Genomic DNA, 26,256 nt, shown 5'->3' with positions numbered 1-26,256 from the left:
AAAAAAAAAAAAAAAAAAAAAAAAACTAAAATCATTTCGTGTCATGATTAAGGGCCATGACTTTATGCATTGAATTTATTTGTTGAACTGTAAGCCTATTTTCAAATTCACTAGAAAAAGTTTTCACTGGATGGTTTATTTCAAATTTCTGTAATTTACACACTTTATTTTCAATAAGCACTCATTCCAATTCCAAGAATAATAGTTTAGCTTATTAAAAGAAAAGCATTAGACAAATTAAATTTAGCAAAGTTTATTTGAACAGAGAATGATGTATCAATCAGGCATCGCCCTGAAGCAATAGAGATTCAGAGAGCTCCTGCCTGAAACACTGGCATGTCGTATTAATAGAGAAAGGAAATGATGTACAGAAATAGCTTTATTAGTTTCATGTTGGCATGTGCCCTATTTGGGCATGATGTGATGAGGCATATGTTGTGTGTTCCTATCTGATGAGGTGACAGGCTGTGATTGCCTGAGACTCAGCTATCTGTTACAATAATATACTTGTAAGTTAGGTTTAAGTTTGTTTACATACTAGTTAGGCCAAATTTAATTATCCTCTTTTGATCAGCTCTTAATTTTAAGAGATTAACCAACACCTTCGACGCTGATGCTACAACATAATGGACTTATTTGGTCTCAGTATGGAATTCACAATTCTCATCCATTCAGTTGGCTGTTTTCTTTACACTCTCATCTTATTTTCATTATTTTAACCACAGTGAGACTATTTGATGTATAACAGGTGGCTTCATATAAGCATTTCAGACTTTTAAGAGGATATGGCATACTGAGGAAACTTTTGTCATGACTGTCAAAAGAATAATAGTAAGAGACTGAAGTTTACTCCTCAACAGGAGCCCCCATGAGTGAACCAATCAAAATCAAATATACCAACAATGAGCCAGAAGAGGAATCTACTTGTTTTTTATCAAGTAGCTTGTTCATTGATTTATTACAACCGATCAGCCATATTATCCATGTACAGCAGGAGGAGATGTTAGCCAATGTACACACTGCCTTGTCCTTCAGCCAACAGATAGTTCAAAGCAGTCATGTTCTTTTAAGCAAGAAAACTTCAAGTATGGGCAAGCCTTTTAAGTAGATTCAGGATAGTAGCTAATGTTTGAGACATATTTCTAATTATAACCTCATTTACATTTATCCCCAGGCAGGGAAGGAGCATTCCACCAAAAGATGCCTAGTGCCTGTTTAGAGTTACTCACACCTGCTAGCAAATTTCTCTTTATTTCATAGTATAAATTAAGAAGTTTAGATCAATGTTCTCCAGTTGCTTATTGAGTGACAGCAGTACTGTTAAAATCTCTAATCCAGAGTGGCCCCTTATTTTCCACTTATTGATACATGAAGTTGCCCATATTTATGGTTGGTTGTTAAATCCTGCAGAGATGAAAATATATCCTAAAAGGACACACAAAAACTTCCTTGCTTTGTGTATTAGATCACCAGTAGAGAAGCACTTGTAACATTTGTCTGAGGTTCCATTGTTGAATCCTTGGACAGTTGAAGGATTTCAGTATTTAAGTGATTAGCATTATCAATTTGTTTACAAACTATTGACTTATTTTTCTTTTCATTTTCTTATTTAATTTCTGGCATAATTTAACTGTAAACCCCTTATAGATTTCTTCTACTATTAGATTTAAAGAAGGACTTAGAATATGCAAATCTAAAAGTCTAACTGTATAAAATATGGAGCATCAGAGAACTTTGTTATGGGGTGAACCAGAGAATTTCTAAGGTCATGTAAGGATTTAGTTTAACATGACTTATGCACATTCAGTTATAATCCCTGTGGAAGCTATCAATTATGAGAGCATAATTTTTCGGCCGTGTATAAACAGAAAAGGAACACAGGGGGAAAAGGAAAGAGAACAAAGGTTTTATGATGACAAACGAGAGAAGTCTTGATCTAAGATCTTGGGAAAGCTTTTTCATTTAGGATGTCATCTGCTTTTGAGAAGAAGCTTGCCTATTCATTTTTACTTTAAGCTCTCTAATGAGTGTACAGTCCCTAGAGTCTGGAGGGGCCCTTTTAAGAGAGAGATGTGGATCTGAAGCTCAGGTTTTGAACTTGGCCTGGCCCCAACCAAGAGAATTCAAGGATATTCTTTTTCTGATGGTTTTTTTTTTTTTTTTTTACAAACAATCCAATCTCAGATACTACATCATGAAAAGTCTGGTTATCATCAATTTGTGAAACACAAAGTCCTTCTTTTACCCAGTGAAAATATACTTTGGCATAATGCATTAAAGCCTTGCAGTACTGAATTTATAAGAGCAAGAGATATATGAGCATCTACTAATAGGTCTTACAACAACTATTTCATAAGGGGTCTACCTGTGTTTTTTAGTGGGAGTGGATCTGATTGTTATTAACTGGTAATACCTTTGGCTAAGGCAATCCTGTCAGCTTTGACAAATGATGTTTTGTTTATAATACTTTTAACTATTTTAGAACTTGTCCATTGAAATGAGTACCTGTACTGCTACAGATTTCTCCGGGAATGCTCTACAAGGGAGCATTTTCTATTTTAATAACATTTTAGCTACCATTTTTGTGTTAGCTGTCCTGTATGGGAAAGCTTTATGCAACCAGAAAATATGAATTGAAGTTAGTAACTGAATGAAATATATCCGTGTTCAAATGATCCAGCAGGTGCCAGAAATGCATCACTTGAGGTTTTTAATTATCTTGACTGAATTATGGGTTTGACAAATCAATATTGGTTATGAACCACTTTAGAAATTTTAGAACAGTCATTTCATTTTTTAAAGTAATTTGTATCATTTTATCTACTCCATGATGAGTCATAGAGAACAAAGATTTTAATAATTTAAGCTTTAAAGACTCAGGGGTGACCAAGTGGCCCTCTAGGCTCTCCATAAGTCCCTGCTTAACATTGGATTTACATCCTCTGAAATACCAAGTTTTGTTCCTTCAATTCAGGTTCCTTCCACTGTTTATTAATTAGGTGATCACAGGTGATTTGACTTCGATAAATCTATGTAGTTCATTGAAAGTGCATTTTTCACTATTTCAGTACTGGTAGACTTAGCTTGAAAATCTGCCAAAGCATTTCCTTGGTATTCAATTAACTCTTGTTCTGTTTGATGTTGGGTTTTATATGGACGTGGTCTGATCAGTTGGTAGCCTGGGATTGATCAAAGCTCAGCTATGATTGGCTGAAACTTATCTATATGTTACAGTAATATACTTGGAAGTTGAGCTGCAGTTTATTTACATATTAAATTGTCATTCCCTACCCGCAGAAGCAGCTTTACGCCAAATTTAAATTCAACAACTTGAAATAAGTAGGAGAGATTCTGATTGAATAAAATTGGATTTGGAATTAGGAATTTGTATTTTATATTTCACAGGGATTTAAAATATACTAAAGTTTAAGAACCATTGCTGTACAAAGGTGAAAAATAACATACTTTATCGTTTAATTTTCCAGTCTGTCAAAAACTACACCAAATGTCACGTGAGAAATGAACAGATTTGTAACAAACTTACCAGTTGTAAAAGCTGTTCACTAAACTTGAATTGTCAGTGGGATCAAAGACAGCAGGAATGCCAGGCTTTACCAGGTAAAGATTTCAAACTTTAGTAATTAAAGTTTTATAGTCTACAGGTAAATATTGTCATAGTAAAGTGCATTTAGCAAGAACATTACATTTTCTAAATTGAAAGTAATAGTAACACACTATAATATTGCAGTAGTAATAGTATTATTTCTGTAAGAAAAGTTTTATACTTTGTATTTGTTTTTAGTTCTTCTAAGACAATTATGTGTTTATACCATACTGTTGAATCAATAAGATACCATTTCATGCTTTTATAAAAATCTTAAAAATGTAGAAAATAATTAGTACTGACTTAATATCCAGATTTAACAAATATTAACATTTTTGATATTTAATTTATTTTTAATGGACATTTATTTTTTTAAATTAAGTGAATACTTTCTACTGACTTTGTTATGAATTCTAGCATTTATAATGAATGTTATCTGTTTTTATGAGACTCTAATTTGTACAAAACAGAGCAGAGCTCAGTTTAACAATTTCCTTTTATTTTTACTATTAACATTCATACTTCAGCATAGTAGACCCTAAGTGCACTTTCTTTTTAATATAACAGATAAAATCACAAAATTGAAAAGTAATGCAGGTATTTAACTAGTTCCGTCTTCTTGTTATACAGTTAGACTGAGGTACATGCTGATAAAGTGACTCACTCAAACGTGCCTCACTTGTAAATGTTTTTCCTTTAGATTATAACATAGATCTACTGTAACCCGAATTCTAACTATTAACTAGGTTTTTTTTTTTTTTCCTGTCCCGTTTTTTTGCCTCTCTCTATCCCAGGGTCTTTTTTTTTTTTTAACATAGATAAATTTCTGAACCTATGTAATTTAAAAAAGTGTTAGAAAAGTCTATAAAGGAATTCATGTTTGAAACAGAATCTTGTCTTACAAGTTCATGTAACAAAATCAAAATTATTCTGCCTTTAAAAAATACCAGTGATGTTTTGGAATGTTCATTCAAAATTTAGAATTTTTTATATGCTGATCTCTAAAACTTTTAAATGGTGCTATGCATATGTGTTCATTTTGAGAAAATTAGAGAACATTAATGCAATAGGAAGGATTTAAGAAGAAACAGTGAGATAATAAGAACTTGAAAGTAGTATTGATAATGTAAAGTAAACATAGATCTATACAAATATTTACATAAAGTTTTCTTAAAAACACAAATCATAAATCCTAGACCAAAATAAGATTTAAGTGAAAGAATATATGTGTTTAAAGGAAGACTGCTTCTATGAGAAAGAGAATTGGGGTGGCACCTGTAGCTCAAAGGAGCCACATATGCCGGAGGTGGTGGGTTCAAATCCAGCCCTGGCCAAAAACTGCAAAAAAAAAAAAAGAGAGAGAGAAAATTGGTTGCTGGCAGAAGTTTAGACAGATTATAGTATATTTATTGTGGTAGTATTCATCCACTTATTCCCAGGATAAAAATATTTCCTTGGTATAAGGGCCGTCTGTGCTTGACAAGATGATATAATGAAGGCAGCGTCTGTGGCTCAAAGGGGTAGGATGCCAGCTCCATATGCCGGAGGTAGGGTGTTTAAACCCAGCCCTGGCCAAAAAAAAAAAAGAAGATATAATGAAATGTTATATTATACCCTAATTCCCTATTCTGAATTCATATATATGTTAAGCAGCCAATTGGGTATATACAGTTAGCTTTCCATTCAGCTTATCTCAAGTGAATTCTGTAAGTAAAGGGCCCAGTCTGAAAACTGCACTTTTTTTTTTTAATATCATTCTCTTATGAGCTTGGCAATTTGAGTTTATCTCACAAAACTTCTTAAAAAAAATTAACTGCTTTCTTTTAAACCAACAGCTGAGTTGATGCTCAATACCACAAAATACTACACTATAAAAATATTTGGTTCAGGGATGTAATGTAGTTTAGCCTCAAAGTCCTATGCATTGCCCTCCTGAGGGTACCCTCAGTCTATAGTATTTGTCAATTAGCTTATTTTGGTCTCGTGGAAAAAAAATTAAGGAGACAGGCAAAAACAATCTAAATCCCTCTTGATTCAGTAAGGTGAGAAAAGAACATAATTTAAAAAATTTTGTCTGGTAAGAAAAAGTGATTTGGTTCTTTGGCTTCAATAAGTCCAGGCAGACTGTTATTTATGTGGTCTCAAAAATGAAAACCAGGCATGCTAAAGAATCTTATTAAATGATAATTAAAGTTTATTAAGGGATTACAGTGTTCCCAACTCTGTGAGTTATTCGTGGTACCCAATTTAATTCTTAGAACAGTAACCATCAAAGAATGAGAGTTCCCAATATCTTTTTAGGATGTTCATGAAATCAGGGCATATAATGCTAAGATATTACTTGTTTTTGTAATTCTCATTCTTTTACGGTTTTACCATGGAGTTTTTCAGAGGCTAACTGATGTATGCTATACTAATAGATTGAATGTAGAAGCTGATAGAGAAATAATAGTTATAAGCCAGATGTTAAAGGCATTAGCAAAATTGTACCACAATACTACTCAAATCACTATTTTTTAAAATTTGAGACCTATGTTTTTAAAATTAAAATATACTATTTAAGTTGTAATGTTTTTCTCCAGAACATTTTATCACCTGAAATTTCAAACATATAGAAAAATAAGAATTATAGACAAATACACCCTACATTCTACAATGAGCATTTTTCTCTATCTACCTCTCCATCCCCTATTTATTCGTTAATATGTATTTTTTTTTTTTTTTTGATGCTGTAGTCTAATTTAAACTGCCAGTTGCTTTCCTTTGGGAAGGGGATGTGAGGATTCATTTATGAAGCATACAGGGGAAAGGCATCCCAACAGCTGTAAGAGTACATTTGTAAAGAGGTTGTAAGTTATTATTTTAAATGAATAAGTGTATTTTAAAAAATATTAGTTTTAATTTTAATATGATCCAAATCAATGCATATAAAAATACCTAAATAAAAGTTCTGTGGAGCTTTCAATGATTTTTAAGATTTAAAGACCAAAGATTTGAAAACTACTGCTTTAGAGCAATTTCATAAGGGTTGCAATAATGCATCTAAGGATAAGAAGCACTAATATATTTGAAGTGATAAAGAGACTACATGTATTCTAATTTTATAGATCAGTCTGTTTATGAAGCAATGCATTGTTAATTAGTGTACAGTAGACCTTAGCTTTATTGATGTATTTATAAACCCGTGTTTTGGAAAATGGGCACTTAAAGTTTAATTTGGAGCCTTATAGATAAACTGCTCTTACTAAATAGTATCTTTAAACTTTAGAAAGACACTTGAGTAGTAACGTAAAAATAAACACTACAAAGGAAAGATTATAGCTTCTTTACTAAACATTAATGAAATGAGACTTTTCTACCCATACTTAACAATTAAAGAATCAAAGAACGCCACTTACACTAAAACAATATACCTGAGCTATAGAAGTTAGATTTGTAGGTTAGTTATTTCAAAAGAATAACATTGAACTTGCTTTGGTTTTGTGCTGGTTGTTTTTCTATTAAAGTGACCTTGTCTATGTAAGCTGGTCCTTGAGGTATAAATGTAACAGTGATTTTACTTGTTGTTGTCATGTACCAATATAGTAGACTTTATACAGAAAACCTAATGCTCAACACATTTTAATGGATATCTTAGAGCCATAGGTTATATTTAATGATTAAATAAAAATTAGATTCTTTGGGTTTGATTTTCCATCAAACTATTAGACAAATTTTGTTTGGAATATTATATTTAAATATTATGGTGTTTTATTTTTAAAAATAATTTCAACAAATATAGTAGTTGTATTTAGGATTCTGAAATAATTGAAAAGTAAATTTGTGTTTTGGTAATCTAAAAATGTATATATTTTTAAATTAGCTCACCTCTGTGGAGAAGGATGGAATCATATTGGGGATGCTTGTCTTAGAATCAATTCCAGTAGAGAAAGCTATGACAATGCCAAACTTTATTGCTACAATCTTAGTGGAAATCTCGCTTCACTAACAACCCCAAAAGAAGTAGAATTTGTTCTGGATGAAATACAGAAATATACACAACAGGTAACATCTATACTTGTTTATATTATGGAAATATGCTATGATAACCTCATAATTCCTAGAAATAATGCACTCTGTTTTTTTATTTTATTACTCTTTCTAATTTTGAAAATAAAAGTGGAACTGATTCTTAAAGTGAATTATTACTTGATAATAAAGTTTTATAAATCACTATATTGTGTTTTACACAGTAAATTCCTGCATTACCTTACCAAGATGTCATCTTGTATGAGTAAACACTTAAAAACATGTGTATATAATTTAAGAAATATAACTCCACTCTGTATAATGTGATGTAGATTATTTTTGCTTGTAAACTTTTCATAATGAAAATAGTCAAATTTCTCTGTTTCATGGGTTCTGCACTGCTGGGTTCAACCAACTGTGGATCAAAAATATTTGGAAAAGAATAATAAATAGTTGTGTCTGTACTACACATGTGTAGACTATTTTCTTGTCATTTCTCTAAACAATGTATTATAACTATTTACATAGAATTTATATTGCATTTGCTATTATGAGTAACCCAGAGATTTAAAATGTCCAGGAGGATGAAGGTATGTTATGTGCAAATACTAAGCCATTTTAGGTAAGGGGCTTGATCATGCATGCCATCCATAGGGATCCTGGATATCCTTATCACATGGATAAAGGTTGATGACATAGTACCAATTACTTGGAAGGGAAGCAATCACATAATGCTTTTTGTAGTATACCTGACTTTTAAGAATCATTATTTATGGCTCGGTGCCTGTGGCTTAAGCAGCTAAGGTGTCAGCCACATACACCTGAGCTTGTGGATTTGAATCCAGCCCGGCTGGCAAACAACAATGACGGCTATAACCAAAAAAAAAAAAAAAAAAAAAAAAAAAAAATAGCCGGGTGTGTGTGGGGCTCCTGTAGTCCCAGCTACTTGGGAGGCGGAGGCAAGAGAATCGCTTGAGCCCAGGAGTTGGAGGTTGCTGTGAGCTGTGATGGCATGGCACTCTACCCAGGGCAACAGCTTGAGGCTCTGTCTCAAAAAAAAAAAGAATCATTATTGATAGTGTGTCAAAATGGTGGCAAGCATAAAACCTGGACACAGTTCTTATCTTTCCAATATAGAAGTAAGTTAACCTCTCCAGCTGTACATTCTTCAGTTGTAATTTGGGATGATAATCATATCTACTTCATATATTTAGTGTAAGTAGTAAATGAGATACTGCATTTAATGAATATAGATAAATTCCATTTTTTAATGTTTAGTATGGTTATTAATGTTATAATTTCCATTTTAAGAGTTATTACTTTAATGATAAAAGTCTTTGTTCTTACTACTGCTATAACTACTGTTTTCAGAAATCATAATTTAGAAATGAATTCATAGGTCAGTCACTTCATTGATTAGTTGATGTGGATTATAGAAAAATATTTGACCCTGGCCAGTGTTTCAATTTTTTCATGGTGAATAATTGAATTATTTTTGCTCAAGCTTTTTTTGTAAATAATTAAAAAAAAGATATATAATAACTGTACATACTATGGAGTACATAGTTGTATTTTGATACATATATAATGATCAGATCAAGGTAATCAGCATATCTATCATCTCAAACATTTATCATTTCTTTGTGTTGCAAACTTTCAATATCCTCTTTCTAGCTATTTGAAACTATATATTATTGTTAACTATAGTCATCCTACATTGGCAGAACAGTAGAACTTTTTTCTTCTATTTAGCTGTAATTCTGAATCTTTAACAAATTTCTCCCTATCCCTCCATTTTCATGCTCTCGTGCCCTCTATTCTACTTTTCGTTTCTGTGAGGTCAATGTTTTTTAGCTTCTACCTGTGAATAAGAACACGTGGTGTTTAAATTTCTGTTCCTGGCGTATTTCACTTAACATAATGAACTCTAGTTGCATACATGTGCTGCAAATGTCAGGATTTCATTTTTTTTAGGTCTATTAGTATTCTATTGTGTATATATCTCACAATTTTTATTCATTCAGCCATTGATAGACACTCAGGTTATTCCACATCCTTATATTGGGAATAGTGCAATAGACATCTGGGGTGCAGATGTCTCTTTGATATACTGATTTCCTTTCATTTGGATGAATGTCTAGTAGTGGGATTACTAGTTCATATAATAGGTCTTATAGTTTTTTGAGGAAGCTTTCTACTAGCTTACAGTCCTGCTACAGTGTATAATAGTTCCTTTCTCTCTGCATCTTCACCAGCATTTGTCATTTGTGTTTATTTTTTTTGTTTTTTGTTTTTTTTTGATAGTAGCCATCCAAACTGAGATAAAAGCTCACTAGTTTTGATTTGCATGCCTGTGATTTGTGATGTCAAGCATTTTTAGTGTATTTCTTGGACATTTGTATGTCTTCCTTTGAGAAATGTTTGTTCAGATCATTTGCCCATAATTTGCCCATTTTTAATAACTGAGTTGAATGTCATTGGTATTTTGATAAGGATTGCATTGCATCTATAGATTGCTTTGTGTAGTATGGTCATTTAGTATTAATTCTTCTGATCCATAAGCATGAAAGATCTTTCTATTTGTTTGTATCCTCTTTAATTTCTTTTGTCAATGTTTTATAATTTCTGTTATTGAGGACTTTCTCCTTGATTAAATCTATTTCTAAGTTATTTTTTTTTAGTAACTATTATAAATGGAATTCCCTTCTTGATTTCTTTCTCATATACTGATTTTTATATGTTGATTTTGTATTCTGCAACTTTGATGACTTAATTTATCAGTTACAAAAGTTTTGGGGGGTCAGTCTTCAGGTTATTCTACATATAAGATCATGTCATCTGAAAATCTGGACAGCTTGATTTCCTCCTTTACAATTTGGATGCCCTTTCTTTCTTTCTCTTGCCCGGTTGCTCTGGTTAGGACTTCCAGTACTACATTGGATAGCAGTGTTGAGCGTAGGTATCCTTGTCTTGTTCCAGATCTTAGGGGAAAATCTTTGAGCTTTTCCCTGTTCAGGATGATGTTAGCTGTGGGTTTGTCATTTATGGACTTTATTATGTTGAGGTTCTTTTTTTTTTTCTATACCTAATTTATTAGGAGTGGTTATCTTGAAGAGATACTGAATTTTATCCAAGCTCTTTCTGCATTTATTGAGATGACCATTTGGTTCATATCCTTTATTCTATGAATGTTAATGTATAATTGAATGTTAGTTTCAAGCTTATAAAATCATTGTTACTAGTAATGCAAGTACATCAAGATATGACTCTTCCTTTATTTATTCCCACGTGCATGCTTCACTTATTGTATGTAATGTTCTTCATTGTCTCTTGCAGTTTTTTTTTTTTTTTTTGGATACAAAATCTCCCTTTGTTGCCCAGTTAGGGTGCAGTGGCATCATTACAGTTCACTGCGTCTTCAAACTTTTGGGCTCCAGTGATCCTCATGCCTAAGTATCCCAAGTAGTTGGGACTATAGGCACATGATAGCATGCCCAGCTAATTTTTTTCTTGTATTTTTGGTATAGATTAGGTCTTGCCATGTTTCCTGGGCTGGTCTCAAGATCTTGATCTCAAGCAATCTTGCTTCAGCCTCCCAAAGTGCTAGACATAAGCCACCATACACAGCCTCTTTTAAGTACTTTCCACTTGAAGTCTTTTTATTTAATACATATGTAGCTACTCTTGCTTGCCTTTGTGTGTGCGTGTGTGTGTGTGTGTGTGTATGGAATGTATTTTTTCACCCTTTCACGGTCAGTCTGTATGTGTTTACAAATGAGGTGAGTTTTTTGTAGTCAGTATATAATTTGATTTTTTAAAAAATTCATTCAGTCAGTTTATATCTTTTAAATGGAGCATTTAATCCATTCACAGTCAAGGTTGTTATTGAAAGGTGAGGAACCATTTTTATCATTTTATTGATTGCCTTACATCCTCTTTTACTGTTTATTTTTGCATTTGGGTGGAGTTTTTTGTAGTGATAAGGTTGGATTTTTTTCTCTCTGTCCTTTGTGTATCATCTATACTTTGTGTTTTATAGTTTTGCAGAGTTTGTGATGGTAATTACTGTCTTTCGCTTTCATGTGTAAGATTCCCTGTGCACTTTTTGTAAGGCCCTTCTAGTGATGATACATTCCTTTTGTTTTTCCTTGTCTGTGAAATATTTTATTTTTCCCCTGTTTATGAAGGATAGCCTTGTTGAGTATAATATTCTTGGCTATAAGTTTTTTATTTTGCATGTATTATACCATTATTTCCTGGCCTGTAGGTTTCTAGATGATAAATCCATTGTTAATCTAAAATTCTCTTATATGTGATTCGATGCTTTTCTCTTTCAGCTTTTAGGATTCTTTGTCTTTGGCTTTTGATAATTTGACAGAGTATCCCAAAAGTCACCCCTAAAGTTACTATCTATCCACAGAGAAAATGGGAAATTCTAGTTAAATGCACCTTTATTTATAAAATGTTCATTATAAAATGTTTACAAAATATTCTCTACATGTTGGCTACCTCTTTGTAAAATTTTGTAATGAATACTTTGTAAATAAAGGTACATTTAGCTACAATTTCACATTTCCCCTATATAGTGACTTTTGGGACTCCCTTTATAATATGCTTTAGAGGGGACTTGTTCAGGTTGAATTAATTTGGGCTTCTTTCAGCTTCCTGAATCCGGATGTCCATCTCTTTCCAAAGAGTTGGGAAGTTTTCAGCTATTATTTTATTATATGTGTTTTCTATGTTTCCCTTCTTTTTCACTTAATGATATCCTGTAAATCCTATAGGCTGTACGTGGATGCTTCATCCTCAGGCGTGGCTATGGCGCCACAGCTCTCTCGGGAGCGGGGCTTCACCCTGCACTGGAGCGCCGAAGTTGTGGCCAAGGTTTTCTGTAAGCCCTCGTGCAGGCCAGATATGAGAGAACTGCATCCAGGCGCCCCTCAGCCCCGCAGCTCGGTCTCCGAGACTGGGGACACCCTCACCTTGCTGCCTTCAGCTCCCCTGAGAACCATGGAAAGAGGCAGTGCCATGGCCTCCTCCTGACACGCTGTTGAAGATGGAGCTGAGCATTTATCATGAACAGCATTTTATATCAGACTGGCATATGTTCATTGGAAACCTTTATTGAAGTGCAGAAAATGGACTCACCTTGCTTTTAACTATTGATCTTGATGTGGCAGAACAAATAAAAGGTAGAGTGATGAAAACAGGCTCCAGCTAAGCTCAGAAAGTACTGAACTATCCCTGGCCTTTGGAATCCTTCTGGTGTCATCAGAGAAGTCAACCCTTCCTGAGAATGGTGCAGAGCTGGTCTTTCCCAGGGGTGGACACCCATAAGGAGAAAACATCAATGGAGGCTTCGGATCACATCCTGCTCATATGTAGCCCTGTGGAATTTGAAAGAGGCTGGGGGAGGCAGAAGTGTACCTGTTTTTGTTCATTGATTTATTAGTGGTAATTCAATACATGGTACAAAAAAATCCTTTCAGATAAAAAATGAAATACCACTGAGCAACCTGCGGACAGCTGACTGTATGGACAAAGAGGGGCAGGGCTGTGCCAGAAGATCCTTTCCATTGGACTGGCCCCTAGTGAACCTCACAGCCACTTTCTGGTGTTCAGAACTAAAGAAACAATGGCTCTTGCTCTTTCAGAGGTACATCTGGGGCTAGCGAAAGAGAAGGAACAGCCAAAGAGCATTCCTTTTCAGATCATCACTAAAAATGTCAATAAATATTCTCATTCTGTAACTGTAAGAATGCTGACACTGTGAATGACATTGTCCATATGTCACTAACAAAGCTGGGAATAACCAGATCTTTCAGACATTATCAGCTGTGGGTAAGTTCTGGCCAGAAAGAGCCCCTGTATACACCAGTTGGGCGTGAACATCCCTATGCAATTCTGAGCCATCTTCATGCTGCTGCACTCCCACCACAGGGACCAGAAAAGGCCAGCTTTCCTTCCGTCCTCAAGGAGCCCTTCCCAGAGCAGCCATCCCTTGACACACAAGTCTGGTTCTTCCTGGAGCTCAGGTACCCAGCCAGAAGCCAGCAGGAGAACAACCAAACAGAAGTGAAAATAAGACTTTCTTTCATTAACTGGACCTTATGGTGCAGCTCTGACCCTTGCCAGCACAACCAGTGCACAGCCCCACTAGCCCCAGCCCTGTAGCCCAGATAACTCTTTGGAGCTTCTCTCATAGATGTCTGTGAGAATGATAGCCTGCTAACCCCAATTCTGGATATGCTTTCCTTTATCAATCAAAAGAGCCACTGACAGAGGGTGTCTTTAGAATATCAGCCAATAAAAAGTTATGTAGAACCCTAAAGGAAAAATTAATGTCTGGAGATGTAGCAAACTTGGGCAGTGAGCCCATTTTTGTAGTAGCATCTGTCTTAAAGGATTGTCTTCAAAATATCCAAGGAGGTGTATTTCCATCCAATCTGTATGATAAATGGTTTGGTATTATTGATCAAGAGAACGAGGAGGAGAAAATAATTTCAATTCAGAGTCTTTTAGACCAACTGCTAAAAGCCTATGCCGTGCTCTTGCAGTACCTTTTCGGAGTATTAAAGAACACTGAATAGCATTCATTATCCAATCAGATGACAGCTTATAACCTATTAATGTGCATAGCTCCTAGCATTCTCAGGGCTCCAGCTTCTTACAGCTCAGAAGTGGAACTCACAGAACAGGTTCTCCTCATACAGTCATTGAAAACCACCTCAGAATATTTGGAGAGGACATCATTTCCCTCTTGGGGAAGAACTCAATGAGTTGTGATAATGAGAAGAGTTCTGTGGAAACAGAGCAACCTCCTGAATCCCAGCCAGTGGGATCCAAGGAGAAGAAGCGCAGGGATTTATAAATAAGCATAAGTGCAGAGTGATGCCATGCCCCACCTGGCCTGGGCACACCCAGTTACCTGGGACCTATTTTCTAAGCTGCTAAAGACTAGAACCTTCATAGTCCTCAGCCCTCCTTTTCCCTTTATTTCTGTACTGTCTCACTGAGAACTATTTTTGAAAAATGTTTGCAGGTTTTTGCCAAATTTGGATTAAATCCTCAAATTCTTTCCAGATATAAGTGACTATCTTGCTATAAGAATGAACATGACACACCTTAAACTAAGGCAACCCCTATAGGTGCTGTTTTTAGATAATTTGTTTTTGTTGAACACCAAATAAGCACCTTCCAAGATTCCAGCCCATCTCATTAGCGCTTTCCTTATCCCATGAATGTATATTGGAGAACATCGACCCGCAGAATAACTCTTTGATCTTTCCATCCTACCACATTGTATTACTTTTTTATTTATACATAATAAATGTTAATTTTTTTTAAAAAATTAAAAAATTTATATCTTTGTTGACTTTCTTAATCAAATAGTGAACTCTTTTCCCAATTTCATTGCATTGTGTGTCTGTATTCTCTTGTATCTCACTGAGTTTCCTTGAGATTATTATTTTGAATTCTTTTTCTGGCATTTCATGTTTTTCCTTGTGATTGGCATCTGTTACTGGAGAATTGTTCGTTCCTTTGGTGGTATCTTGTTTTCCTGATTTTTTATGTTTGCTATGTTCCTACATTGTTTTTTATGAATCTAGTGAAAATATTACCTCTTCTATTTTGTGGAGTAGGTTTTTTATAGAGGGTTGGTTTGATGGGATGGGATGGTTCTAGGTGGATTCGGTTGTGAGTCCCATGTAGTTTATTCAACTGTAATCCACACTGTGTCTCAGTAGGGTAGGCTGAGAGAGTCTATAGTGACAGTGGCATGAGTTTTTGAGAATAGGCTTGCCAGACTTGTTCTCAGGCCAAGGGCATGTGTATGCCCATGGTGGGTCAGCTAATTTTGGGTCTTACTTTCTGGGGTTGGGTCCATGGGGCTGGTACTCTGTCCAGAGACATAGGTACATGATTTCTTAGGCTCCTTGGGGGATGCCTGCAAGGAGTATCCTACAGGGCTGTTTTTCAGGCCTACACCTGGATACAAGGCTGCTTGGCTGGCCTAGGGGCATGTTTGCTGGGGTTGGTCCACAGGACTATTTCTCAGGTCTGAGATGTGGGTACATAGCTGCTGAGTTTGCCTGGGGATGTGTCCACCAGCATTGGTTTTCAAGGCTGTTTCTCATGTCTAGTTCTTGAGTATAGGGGTACTCAGTTATTTGGCTTAGATGTATGCCCATCATGGGAAGCCTGTGGAGCTGTTTCTTAGGCTCAGGATACCAGCACTAGGCTGCTTGGCTGGCCTAGGGGCATATTTGCCAGAAGGAGGCTATGGGGAAGTTTCTCTGACTCTGATTGTGGGTTCAGAGCTATTGGGTAGGCGAGTGGCGTGTTCTGAGAGGGTTCTGTAGGATTGTTTTTTGGGCCTTAAGTGTGAGCATATAGCCACTCCACTAGCCTGAGAACATATTAGTTGCTTGGAGGGTCTAGGGCCTGTCTTCTGGAGGGGAGGCTATGTCGTGGTTTTCCTAGTTCAATAGCAGGTTCAGCCTCAGAAGGATTGTCAGACCTGTTCCTCCAGCTGGAAGTATATTGGCAGAGGTTGGTTTCCTGCTGTTCAGGATCAGAGTCACAGCTAATCCTGGGTCCAGGCCCTGCATAGATGGGATGTGGAATGAATATCGTGCCCCAGTGCTGGAGATGTGCAGTGGCTACTGGCCCCCAGAGAAAGATACATTACAGATGTGGGTCTAGATGCAGATGATACCATACTACAGCAACTTGGCTCACAGGGTGTGGGTAAAGTGTGGGAAGTGCACCCTTTGTGCTTCTAATCCAGGGCAATGAAGCTGCATGAGTTCCTAGCAGCTCTATAAATTGCTTGGGGCTTGTGAGGATCATGGGATTCTCCTGTAGTAGGGATTGTAGGTGTTCGTGGTAGCAATGGAGGGCTGGTGAGGATCATCTGGTACCTCCTAACTCTAGACAGATTTGATCCAGGTGGGAGTGATGGGGCTGCAGAGGTCTGGTGTCTCCGTTTTTCCCTCCTAGATGTCCAGTCACCACAGGTGCATCCTCATATCCCTACTGCAATCTAGTGTTCTCTCTTTGACATGCCAGTCAAATCTTAGCTGTTTATTTATTGTCTTTGTCCTTTCTTGTGGAAGGGATGAGTGCCAGCCACCTCTCCTCAGCCATACATACATTGCTAGCATCACTCCTAAAATATTTGGATGGACATTCAGTTAATTGTTACTGCCGACTCTTAATTTTTGTGATGTAATGTATTAGCATGCATCTTTCTTATGAGTGTATTGGCTATTTCTAATTTCTAATTCCTGTTTTTGTCTATAGAGTTAAATACCTTTCCCCCATTAGTAAAATTGATGCATCAATTATATTTTCTGGCTTTTATAAATATTCAAGTAATTTTAAGTGGAGACTTCTTTACCTTATAACAGATTTCTTCTATGCCTGGGATTAATAAACACAGTAAAGAAAAAAAAACTATAAATTTGTTAACAATCGATTCATAAAACCATATTTTTGTGAACTGTATAGCTATTTCTCTGTGAAGGAAAGATCAGTTTTTACTAATTTAATACAGAGATATTGAGCTATTTTAATGTACTTGGCAATCTACTACCTATGACAATGCAAAGATCACAAGATAATCACTGTTCTCAAAGAGAGTAGTGGAGGGAAAGATAAACACAATTATACTAAAGTGTGATAATTGCAATGATAGATGCTCACAAGATGAAATGTGTAGATAGAAGATGAACATCTAACCAGTAATGTGGATTGAGGATAGTTTCCTAGAGGAATGTTAGTTATATCTCAATGGCCTTGGAGTTGGCCAGCACGTAAAGAGAAACACCTACACTTTTTCTCTTAACTGTCTGAGAGATATTAGGTTGGTGCAAAAGTAATTGCAGTGTGGGACCATGAATTTTAACTCATTATGATTAAATCAAAGACATCTTTTTTAACCAAAATAGATACCACTACAATCAACACATTGTTGCCAAGGAGAAATAAGGTTTTTTTTTCTTCCTGTAGTGTAAACATGCTTTGGGATTTACCAAATTGTTAGAAAGCATTTTCTGTATCCTGCTGGATGTGGAAGGGTTTTCCCTGTAAAAACTTGTCCAGATGCTTGAAGAAGTGGTTGTCAGTTGGTGAGAGTTCAAGAGAAGATGGTGGATGAGGCAAAACTTTGCAGCCCAATTCATTCAACTTTTGAAGTGTTGGTTGTGTGATGTATGGCCACGTGTTGTTGTGGAGAACTGGGCCTTTTTTGTTGACCACTGCTGGGTGCAGGTGTTCCAGTTTCCCCATGCATCTCAACTCGCTGAGCATACTTTGCAGATATAATGGTTTCACCGAGATTCAGAAAGCTGTAGTGGATCAGATCTGTAGCAGACCAGCAAACTGACCATGACCATTTTTTGGTGCCAGTTTGGCTTTGGGAACTGATTTTCAGGTTGGAGTCCAACCACTGAGCTGGTTATCATCGATTGTTGTATAAAATCCACTTTTCAACACACATCACAATTTGATCAAGAAATGGTTCGTTGTGGTCAATAATAAAAGATAACACTTGAAAATTACTGTTACTCTCATTTTTGGTCAGCCCATGATTTTTTTTGTTTTCTTTAAGAAAACAACAGTGTGCTTTTAATCAAGAACAGGAGCCCTGCAGGGTGTGTGTGTGTCTCCCTGCTGCCAGTGAGTGTCCTCCCACCCTGCTGGGCTATAGGTGATGGGGCAGAATAGCTGGGGCCCACTTCCTCTGGGGTCAGACAGAAGAGGTGCAAGCAGCAGAGACAGCTGGTACAGGCATATTTTCCCACAAAAAAAAGTGTCTCAGTGACAGACATAGGGGTCCCTAAATGGTTGTGCTGAGAAGCTAAGGACTCTTGGCATATCATCAAATATCAAATCACATATGCCCAGAGCCTTTAGCTTCTCAGCATAATATTTGATTTGATTGTTTTGGAGCTTACCAAGCTTTTTTACCTTTCCAATTTGCTTCAAATGTTGAATGACCATAGGGTGATCAACATTGACTTTTTTGGCAACTTCTCACATAGTTGTCAGAGGATCCGCTTCGATGATTGCTCTCAATTGGTCATTATCAACTTCCGATGCTTGGCCACAGAGCTCCTCATCTTCAAGGCCCTCATCTCCTTTGCAAAACTTGTTGAATCACTACTACACTGTATGCTCATTAGCAGTTCCCAGGCCATGTGCGTTGCTGATGTCGCTAGGTGTCTCTGCTGATTTATGACCCATTTTGAACTTGAATAAGAAAATCGCTTGAACTTTCTTTTTGTCTAACATCATTTCCGTAGTCCAAAATAAATATAAACTAAATATCAAGTAATAAGTCATTAGGAAAAGAAATCATAAAGTGAGAAACGCAGATTAAACTGATGTACAACATAGCTGTGTTATTAAGAATGTATTCCAGTATCAAATGGCAAATTTCAACAATGCAAAAAACTGCAGTTACTTTTGCACCATCCTGACAAGGTTACTGGCTAGAGGATAAGATATATGTGATGAGATGTAGGGGAAACCTGGTACTTTTATAGCGTGTCACCGGTATATTTATAAACTTTTATTTTTAGCATATGGAACATACAACATAAATTAAGATTCTTGTAATGCCAGATGCTTCATTTCTTTGACTACAAAAACAAAGATGATAACCAATAAACATGTGAAAATTAGTTCTGCTGAGTAACTGTCACTTAGGAAGAGCCTATTAATGACAGATCCAAATTCTCTGAGTTTTAGAAAGTACTAATATATTTGACCTTAGAAGTCTATTGCTTTCTTCCATGTTTAAAATATGCTATCTTTAATTCTTATGATATGACCTGGAAATGTGCTATTTTAGAAGTTGCATATTTCAAGATTCCTTGTAGTGATCACTTTTTTCTTACCTATTGTAATAAATAATAGTGATTGGAGTAACAATTGTTTGGGATGTTTTGTGAACTTAGACTGAATAGTGTGCTGACTGGCATGCCCTACAAATGAAGAATGTTTTGTTTTATCAGAAAGCTGTGCTTTAGCAAGATTTCAAAGGAGGAAACTTCTGCAAGGTGACATTCCATTAAGCATATCTTTATATAAAATGAATTATATCCTGAGTCATTGCAGTTGTATAAACTTAAGATAACCCTGCTTTGGCAAATAAAAATCAACAAATTCATGCACTTTAAAGAGATATCTCAGGTCAAATGATCTTTTACTTATCGGAATGGCTAATGAAATGTTACGATGATTTATGGTGTGCTGTAGTAAATTTTCATAATGTAGTAATTTATCTTTCATAAGATAATGAACTGCCTGTTCAGGTCATTTACTGAGTAATAGTTACTTTAAATGTTTTATCAGCAGCTTCATTTTTCTGTTTTTCTCCTCTTCCTCTCAGATTCTTATCATGATGAGTTAGGGAGTAATATTTCATTTTAAATGACTTGTCTTTGCTATAGATAGTTCCAGAATATAGGCAGAATTGCTGTAATATGAAACACAGTTGTTAATCTGAAATGCCTATGTTGGATTGATTCCAGCAGTTATTATCAAAAACTGAAAACAGCTTTGTGTCATCAAAATATTTTTCAGAGTAAAATATGAAATATATGATGATCACAATGTTAAAAGCACATGTATTTTTATAATTAGGAATATTATTTATTAATATTAAGTACTATGAAGTGCTATCTCTGTTTCAGGCTTTTGTCTGGATGGTGGGAAATAATCATCATTAGTTCAATAAACTGATAACCTACTATGTGCATAGTATCCTACTAAATGGAAATTCATGATATTTTAATTTATTTAAGAAATATTTATTGATTGTGTACTATGTGAAATTCATTATATTTAGACACTTAACAAATTTGTAGGTATATGGCTTTTAAAAAAATGTCTCTAGGACCATTTGTACAATGTAATTAGTGTAAATACTAGATTTCAGTATCTATTTCTGTGTTGTAAAAGGCTAAGATGAAGAAATAATTTTCTCTACCTTGGCAGCCCATAATGTAAAAGAAAGAATGATGTGCCATTTTGAATCAATTTTGCTTTATAATATGCAAAATATTGCTAGCTTAGCATCTTAGTAAATAAATATATTATCATATGTATTAAAATGGAGGAAATTATAATAAAATATAATTTTATAAAGATACTAACTTGAATCAAGAATATATTATTCTTCATTATCATCAGATAACATGCTTTAAAATCGTATAATGATTAAAATAAGTATATCAGCATGGAATGAATTTTAATTTCAAGCTAATTTTGAAACATTAAGAACATTAAGAATGGTTATGTGGCATTTGCCAACCTCTGTTAGTTTAGTGTTAGGCACAAGAGTCAGATTTTATTAGTTTTCTTGATCTTTTTGTTATTGAAATAATGTGACATTGATTTTTCTCAGATTCCATAGAAGTCCAAGTGTGGCAGTAGAAATCTGAACCAGGAGAGAGGCAGATATTATTCTCTCAGTGCTCTTGCAAAGTCCTGTTCTGAGGTCTTGACTCAGACTTTATGTACATGTCCATAAAGTTGATTTTGTTTCTATTTTCACACAGTGCAGACAATAGCAATTTATCTTTAGCTTCTGCACCTCATAACTGATGAGACTGATAGTAGTAATAGTAATAGTGCTGCCAACAGCAGTAGCAGTAGTTAACTTTTTTATTTATATCCTGATTTTCAGAAGAGGAAACTGAGGTTCACAAAGGCTAAAATAAATGACCCCAATCATGTAGCTAAACACAAATATGTTTTAAAAATTGTGTACCATTCTACATCATTCTTTAAAATGTGCTATAACTGGTAATTATCCTTGATGTAAAAAATCATTAGAAAACAGTTTTATATATTTTCAGATGTGATTTTTAATGATAAACAACAACTATATGCAAAGGAATATTAGGTAAAATACTTTTACATCTAACTTTCTCTAAATGTCTTTTTCCCTTTTGTTTACAGAAAGTAGCGCCTTGGGTGGGCTTGCGCAAGATCAATATATCCTATTGGGGATGGGAGGACATGTCTCCATTTACAAACACGACACTACAGTGGCTTCCTGGTGAACCAAATGATTCTGGATTCTGCGCATATCTTGAAAAGGCTACAGTGGCAGGCTTGAAAGCTAATCCTTGTACATCTATGGCAAATGGACTTGTCTGTGAAAAACCTGTTGGTAAGCAGTCTATAAAATTAGCATTTCTTTAAAAGTAACTTTCCAGCCCCTCTTATCACTACCTCTTTCTACAGTATAGTCTGATTCCTTGATATTTATGTAAATTTTATTTTTATCCACATTCCCCAATTACTAATAGTGATCTCAGTATTAACTTGTAAAAATAATAAACTTTTGTTGTTTCGTGCAGTCTTTATTTCTTGATTGAAATAGTGAGATGATGAACATATGACTAGTTACAATAGAGCAGCAATCTTTCCTTAATTCATTAATAACTTTTACTTTTGTCATAATAGTGTTTGAGAGAAAGATTTGGTTTTTCAGATTAGTGATTAATTGAGAATGGTTTTTATTTTTTAGATATATAATTTGAGTTGTTGTGTAAAAAGGAACATTTATGCTACCTCTTTTGAAATGGATTTTTTGGTAGGTGAGAAAGGAATATTATGTTCTTTTCTCTTTATGATATTTTTATTGTGGTACAATATACATAAGTTGAAATTTACTATTTTAAGTAATAGTTTAGTGGCAGTAAGTACGTTTATACTGTTGTGCAACCATCTACCATCCATCTCCAGAACTTTCTTTATTTTGCAAAATTAAAACTTTACATATAAAACAATAACACCCCATTTTTCCCCCCAGCTCCTAGAAACTATCATTCTGCTTTCTGTGTCTATGGATTTGACTGCTCTATGTACCTTACATAATAGAGTAATGTAGTTTATGTCCTTTGTGTCTGGCTTATTCCCTTAGTTTAATGCAAGATTTATTCACGTCGTAGTATGTATTACAATTTTGTTCCTCTTTAAAGTTGACTAATATTGTATTGTGTTTATGTCATATTTTACCTGTGTATCCATCAGTGGATAGTTGGGTTGCTTTTTTCTTTTGGCTGCTATGAATGTGGACGTGCAAATACCTATTAAAATTCATGCTTTCACTTATTTGGGGTATGTAGCCAGAAGTGGAATTGCTAAGTCATATGATAATTCTGTGTTTAATTTTTTGAGAAACTACCATACAATTTCCTCAGAGGCTATACCATTATGCGTTTCTACCAGCAATGCATAAAGGTTCCAATTTCTCCACATCCTTTTCAATATTGACTGCTTTTTATTTTGAATAATAGCCATCCTACTGGGTGTTGTAGATATTGTATTTTATGTAAATGTTTTATGGTAAGTCATATTTGTATTATTTGTTTATATTATGTTCACTCATAGGACTTTTACTCTGATAAAATGTGGAAGATTTATGGAAAAATTGTGGCTGGGAATGTTAACAATATGAGCGTTAATAATCTAGCTGATGGATAAACAAACCAGGTCACAGATTACATTATAATTTTAAAATTCTATAACTTCATATACTTTATAAGGAATTCAATATTTCAGAGGGATTTTAAATTCTCAAATTTAATACATTTTAAAAGTATGACTTGTCTTCTTTATTTTCATTTACTTTATCATTGTTATAATGGCACACTGGGCCTACCTGAAACATTCCCTAAGCAGCAAAACAAACAAACCCATTCATTTGTGTTAAAATGAATTTAACAAATGATATAATTATGTTTGTTGATTCATTCCAGTTAGTCCAAATCAAAATGCAAGGCCATGCAAAAAGCCATGCTCTCTCAGGACGTCGTGTGCCAACTGTACGAGCAACGGCATGGAGTGTATGTGGTGCAGCAGTACCAGACGATGTGTTGACTCTAATGCTTACATCATCTCTTTTCCATATGGACAGTGTCTAGAGTGGCAGACTGCCACCTGCTCTCGTAAGTGTTTATCTAGAATGACTTGTCGTTTAACGGTGGCACGAAGCACTTTTCTATAATGAAAAAAGAAATTAAACACTTGAGGAAATGTCTAAAAGTGAAGAAAATAATATTGCTATCGCTAGTTTTAAACCACTTAAGTACTATTAGACTGTGATATGTATTATGTCATCATTCTGAATTTCACTAAGCATTTTGTCCTAAATATTAGCATATTGTTAAATTTGTGCCCTCTCTTCTTCCTGAACTTTTTATGTGCAGACAGCAGAACAATGCCTGGTAGTGTTTACCTCCAGGGTCACATATGGTTTTATTAGGGTCTCTTTAGTGTCTTTTAATTTAGTACAGTTCCCATGTCTTTTTCTTTTCTTTCTTTTTTTTTTTTTTTTTTGAGACGGAGCCTCAAGCTGTCCCCCTGGGTAGAGTGCTGTGGCATTACAGCTCACAGCAACCTCCAACTCCTGGGCTCAAGTGAGTCTCCTGCCTCCACCTCCCAAGTAGCTGGGACTACAGGTGCCCGCCACAACGCCTAGCCATTTTTTGGTTGCAGCCGTCATTGTTGTTTGGCGGGCCCGGGCTGGGGATTCGAACCTGCCACCTTAGGTATATGTGGCTGGCGCCTTAGTTGCTTGAGCCACAGGCGCCAAGCCCCCATGTCTTTTTCTTATATGACTTTGACATCTTTAAGGAATCTAAACCAGTTGTTTTGCAGGTCTCTCAATTTGAATTCATCTGTTACCTCATAATTAGATTTAAGGGATCATTTTTTGGCAAGAATATCTTAACGTGGTTGATATGTCTGCTACAAGTGTAGGATGCACAGTCTTGGCATCACCCGGAGAGTCATGTCAACAGGGTGGTACTGGACGTGCTATGGGTTGTGCTTCAGAATAAAGATCTTGCCCCTTGCTGGTCTTATGTTTTATAAAGACTATAAGATGAGGATACATCTAAATCTTTGATATTGTGTACTGTGTGGTTCTGAGAGTGGTCTTGCTTATAAAGACAACTTGTTTCAGAATGTACCTGCTAGGGGAATTGTATAATGCTACTGATATCACTTGGTGGCTGTGTAGGAAGTTGATACCACGTGAAGTTCTTTCTGCTTGGAAGGAAAAGGTACTGGTCTTGGCTAGCTTCTTGCCAGTGGAGAATGTGGCTTATCTTTCCACATTCCATTCTCTGACACTGAGGCTTGTCAAAAATATGTCTTTTCAGCAGAGACCTGAAATAATTTGTTTTTCAGATTTGGAAAAAGAAAGGAGAATGTTATTTATAGTTGCTTCTTCCACCACCTGCATCTCAATGTTGGGTGCATTCATTCATGGCTCACTCATTGGGACCTCTCTGTCTTAGGATTGATCTAAAATTTGTCATTTTGGGGGGAATAATATGCTTTTCAAGGACCTCAAAATTCTTTCTAATTAAGTTTTGGCTCATAAACCTTTGAATATTTTCATATCTAAAAGTTTATTTTTCATTTTCACTTGAATGATAGCATGGTCTACTGTGGATTTCTAAATAATTTTTTCCTGGGAGCTTCATTAGCCTTCATTGTTGTAGATAAGAATTCTAATGCCAATCTAGCTTCATTCCTTTGTGGGACATTTTTGTTTCCCCCACTTTCGGAGATTTCTGGATTTTTCTCTTTATTGCTGACATTCTGAAATTTTACAACTTGTTTTTAATTCATTTTCTCAGTCACTGATATGGATTTTTAAAATGAAAAATGTTTCAGATGTTTTCATTGCAGAAAAAGATTCTAATTGGTTCTTTAAGTCTAAAGAGTAGTTTGTTTCTTCACCTGCTAAAAACTTCTTTAATGTAGAAGATTTTCTTCTATTTATTCTTTTTTTAAAAATCTTAAAATTATTGTTGGAACCTTTAAATATCGCTCAGTATCTCTTAGCTTCACTTGTACTTTTCATATCATTGTTTGCTAATATTCAAGTATTTCTTTCCTCCTACGATCCTTTTATTTATCTGAATTGAATTTTTTGAGGAGGTAAGTAAAAATTAAGTAGCTACTTAAACACAAATATGAATTGTATTTTTACCACTGACAAATCAAATAATGATAACTTAAATGCCATGGTGGGGCTATTAGGCATGAATAGATAGGTAGTTCTTTATTTTTGCTTTTGTGTTTCTTGTTTTTGATATTTTACTTTTTTTTTTTTGTATTGTGGAGTCTTTACTTTTACTTCCATAATTTTTCCTTGGGCAGATAGTCTAATATTCCTGCTATTTTTCATCTCCGTCTTTTCTTTTTCTGTTCTATCTGTTGTTGTATTGCTTTTCGTATGGCTGTGTGTAGATCATCGAGCTGATGATGTCCAACACTACTTATTTTTGTTTCCCAGCTTTTTAATTATACGCCCTGTGCATCACTGTGGGGATGAGGAGCACTCAGTGTACACATTGCCTTGAGAAGACCTTGTTTTTCTGGAAGTAGTAGTTACTGGGCAGCGATCCACAATTTTGAAAAACAAACTCTCTATTATGTTTAATTTTTTCCTTGTTTTAACCAATAAACATTTATTGAGTGGTGAAGAAATGCCAGGAAATAAAATAGGGACTAGGGGCGAAGATGACATTCTTAGTGTTGCTTTTTCATATGTGTCAGCATCCTGCAGAGGTTTTGCCCTGTTTTCACCTTTGATTAAATGTCTT

At 35.1% G+C, this 26,256-nt stretch overlaps 1 protein-coding gene across 1 annotated transcript in view; it reads left to right on the top strand.

Annotated features, from left to right (window-relative positions):
* Window positions 1–26,256, top strand: part of ATRNL1 (attractin like 1) — a 701,118-nt gene that overhangs the window by 166,031 nt on the left and 508,831 nt on the right. The window contains exons 14-17 of the mRNA XM_003787143.1: window positions 3,486–3,618; window positions 7,467–7,648; window positions 21,587–21,800; window positions 23,395–23,583. Of these exons, the coding sequence (XP_003787191.1) occupies window positions 3,486–3,618; window positions 7,467–7,648; window positions 21,587–21,800; window positions 23,395–23,583 (718 nt within the window). The remainder of the gene's footprint in view (window positions 1–3,485; window positions 3,619–7,466; window positions 7,649–21,586; window positions 21,801–23,394; window positions 23,584–26,256) is intronic.

Source organism: Otolemur garnettii, unplaced genomic scaffold, assembly GCF_000181295.1.
Source record: "Otolemur garnettii isolate 467f Iridium unplaced genomic scaffold, OtoGar3 scaffold00021, whole genome shotgun sequence".
Lineage (NCBI taxonomy): Eukaryota > Metazoa > Chordata > Mammalia > Primates > Galagidae > Otolemur > Otolemur garnettii.
This window is presented reverse-complemented; position numbering and strand designations above follow the sequence as displayed.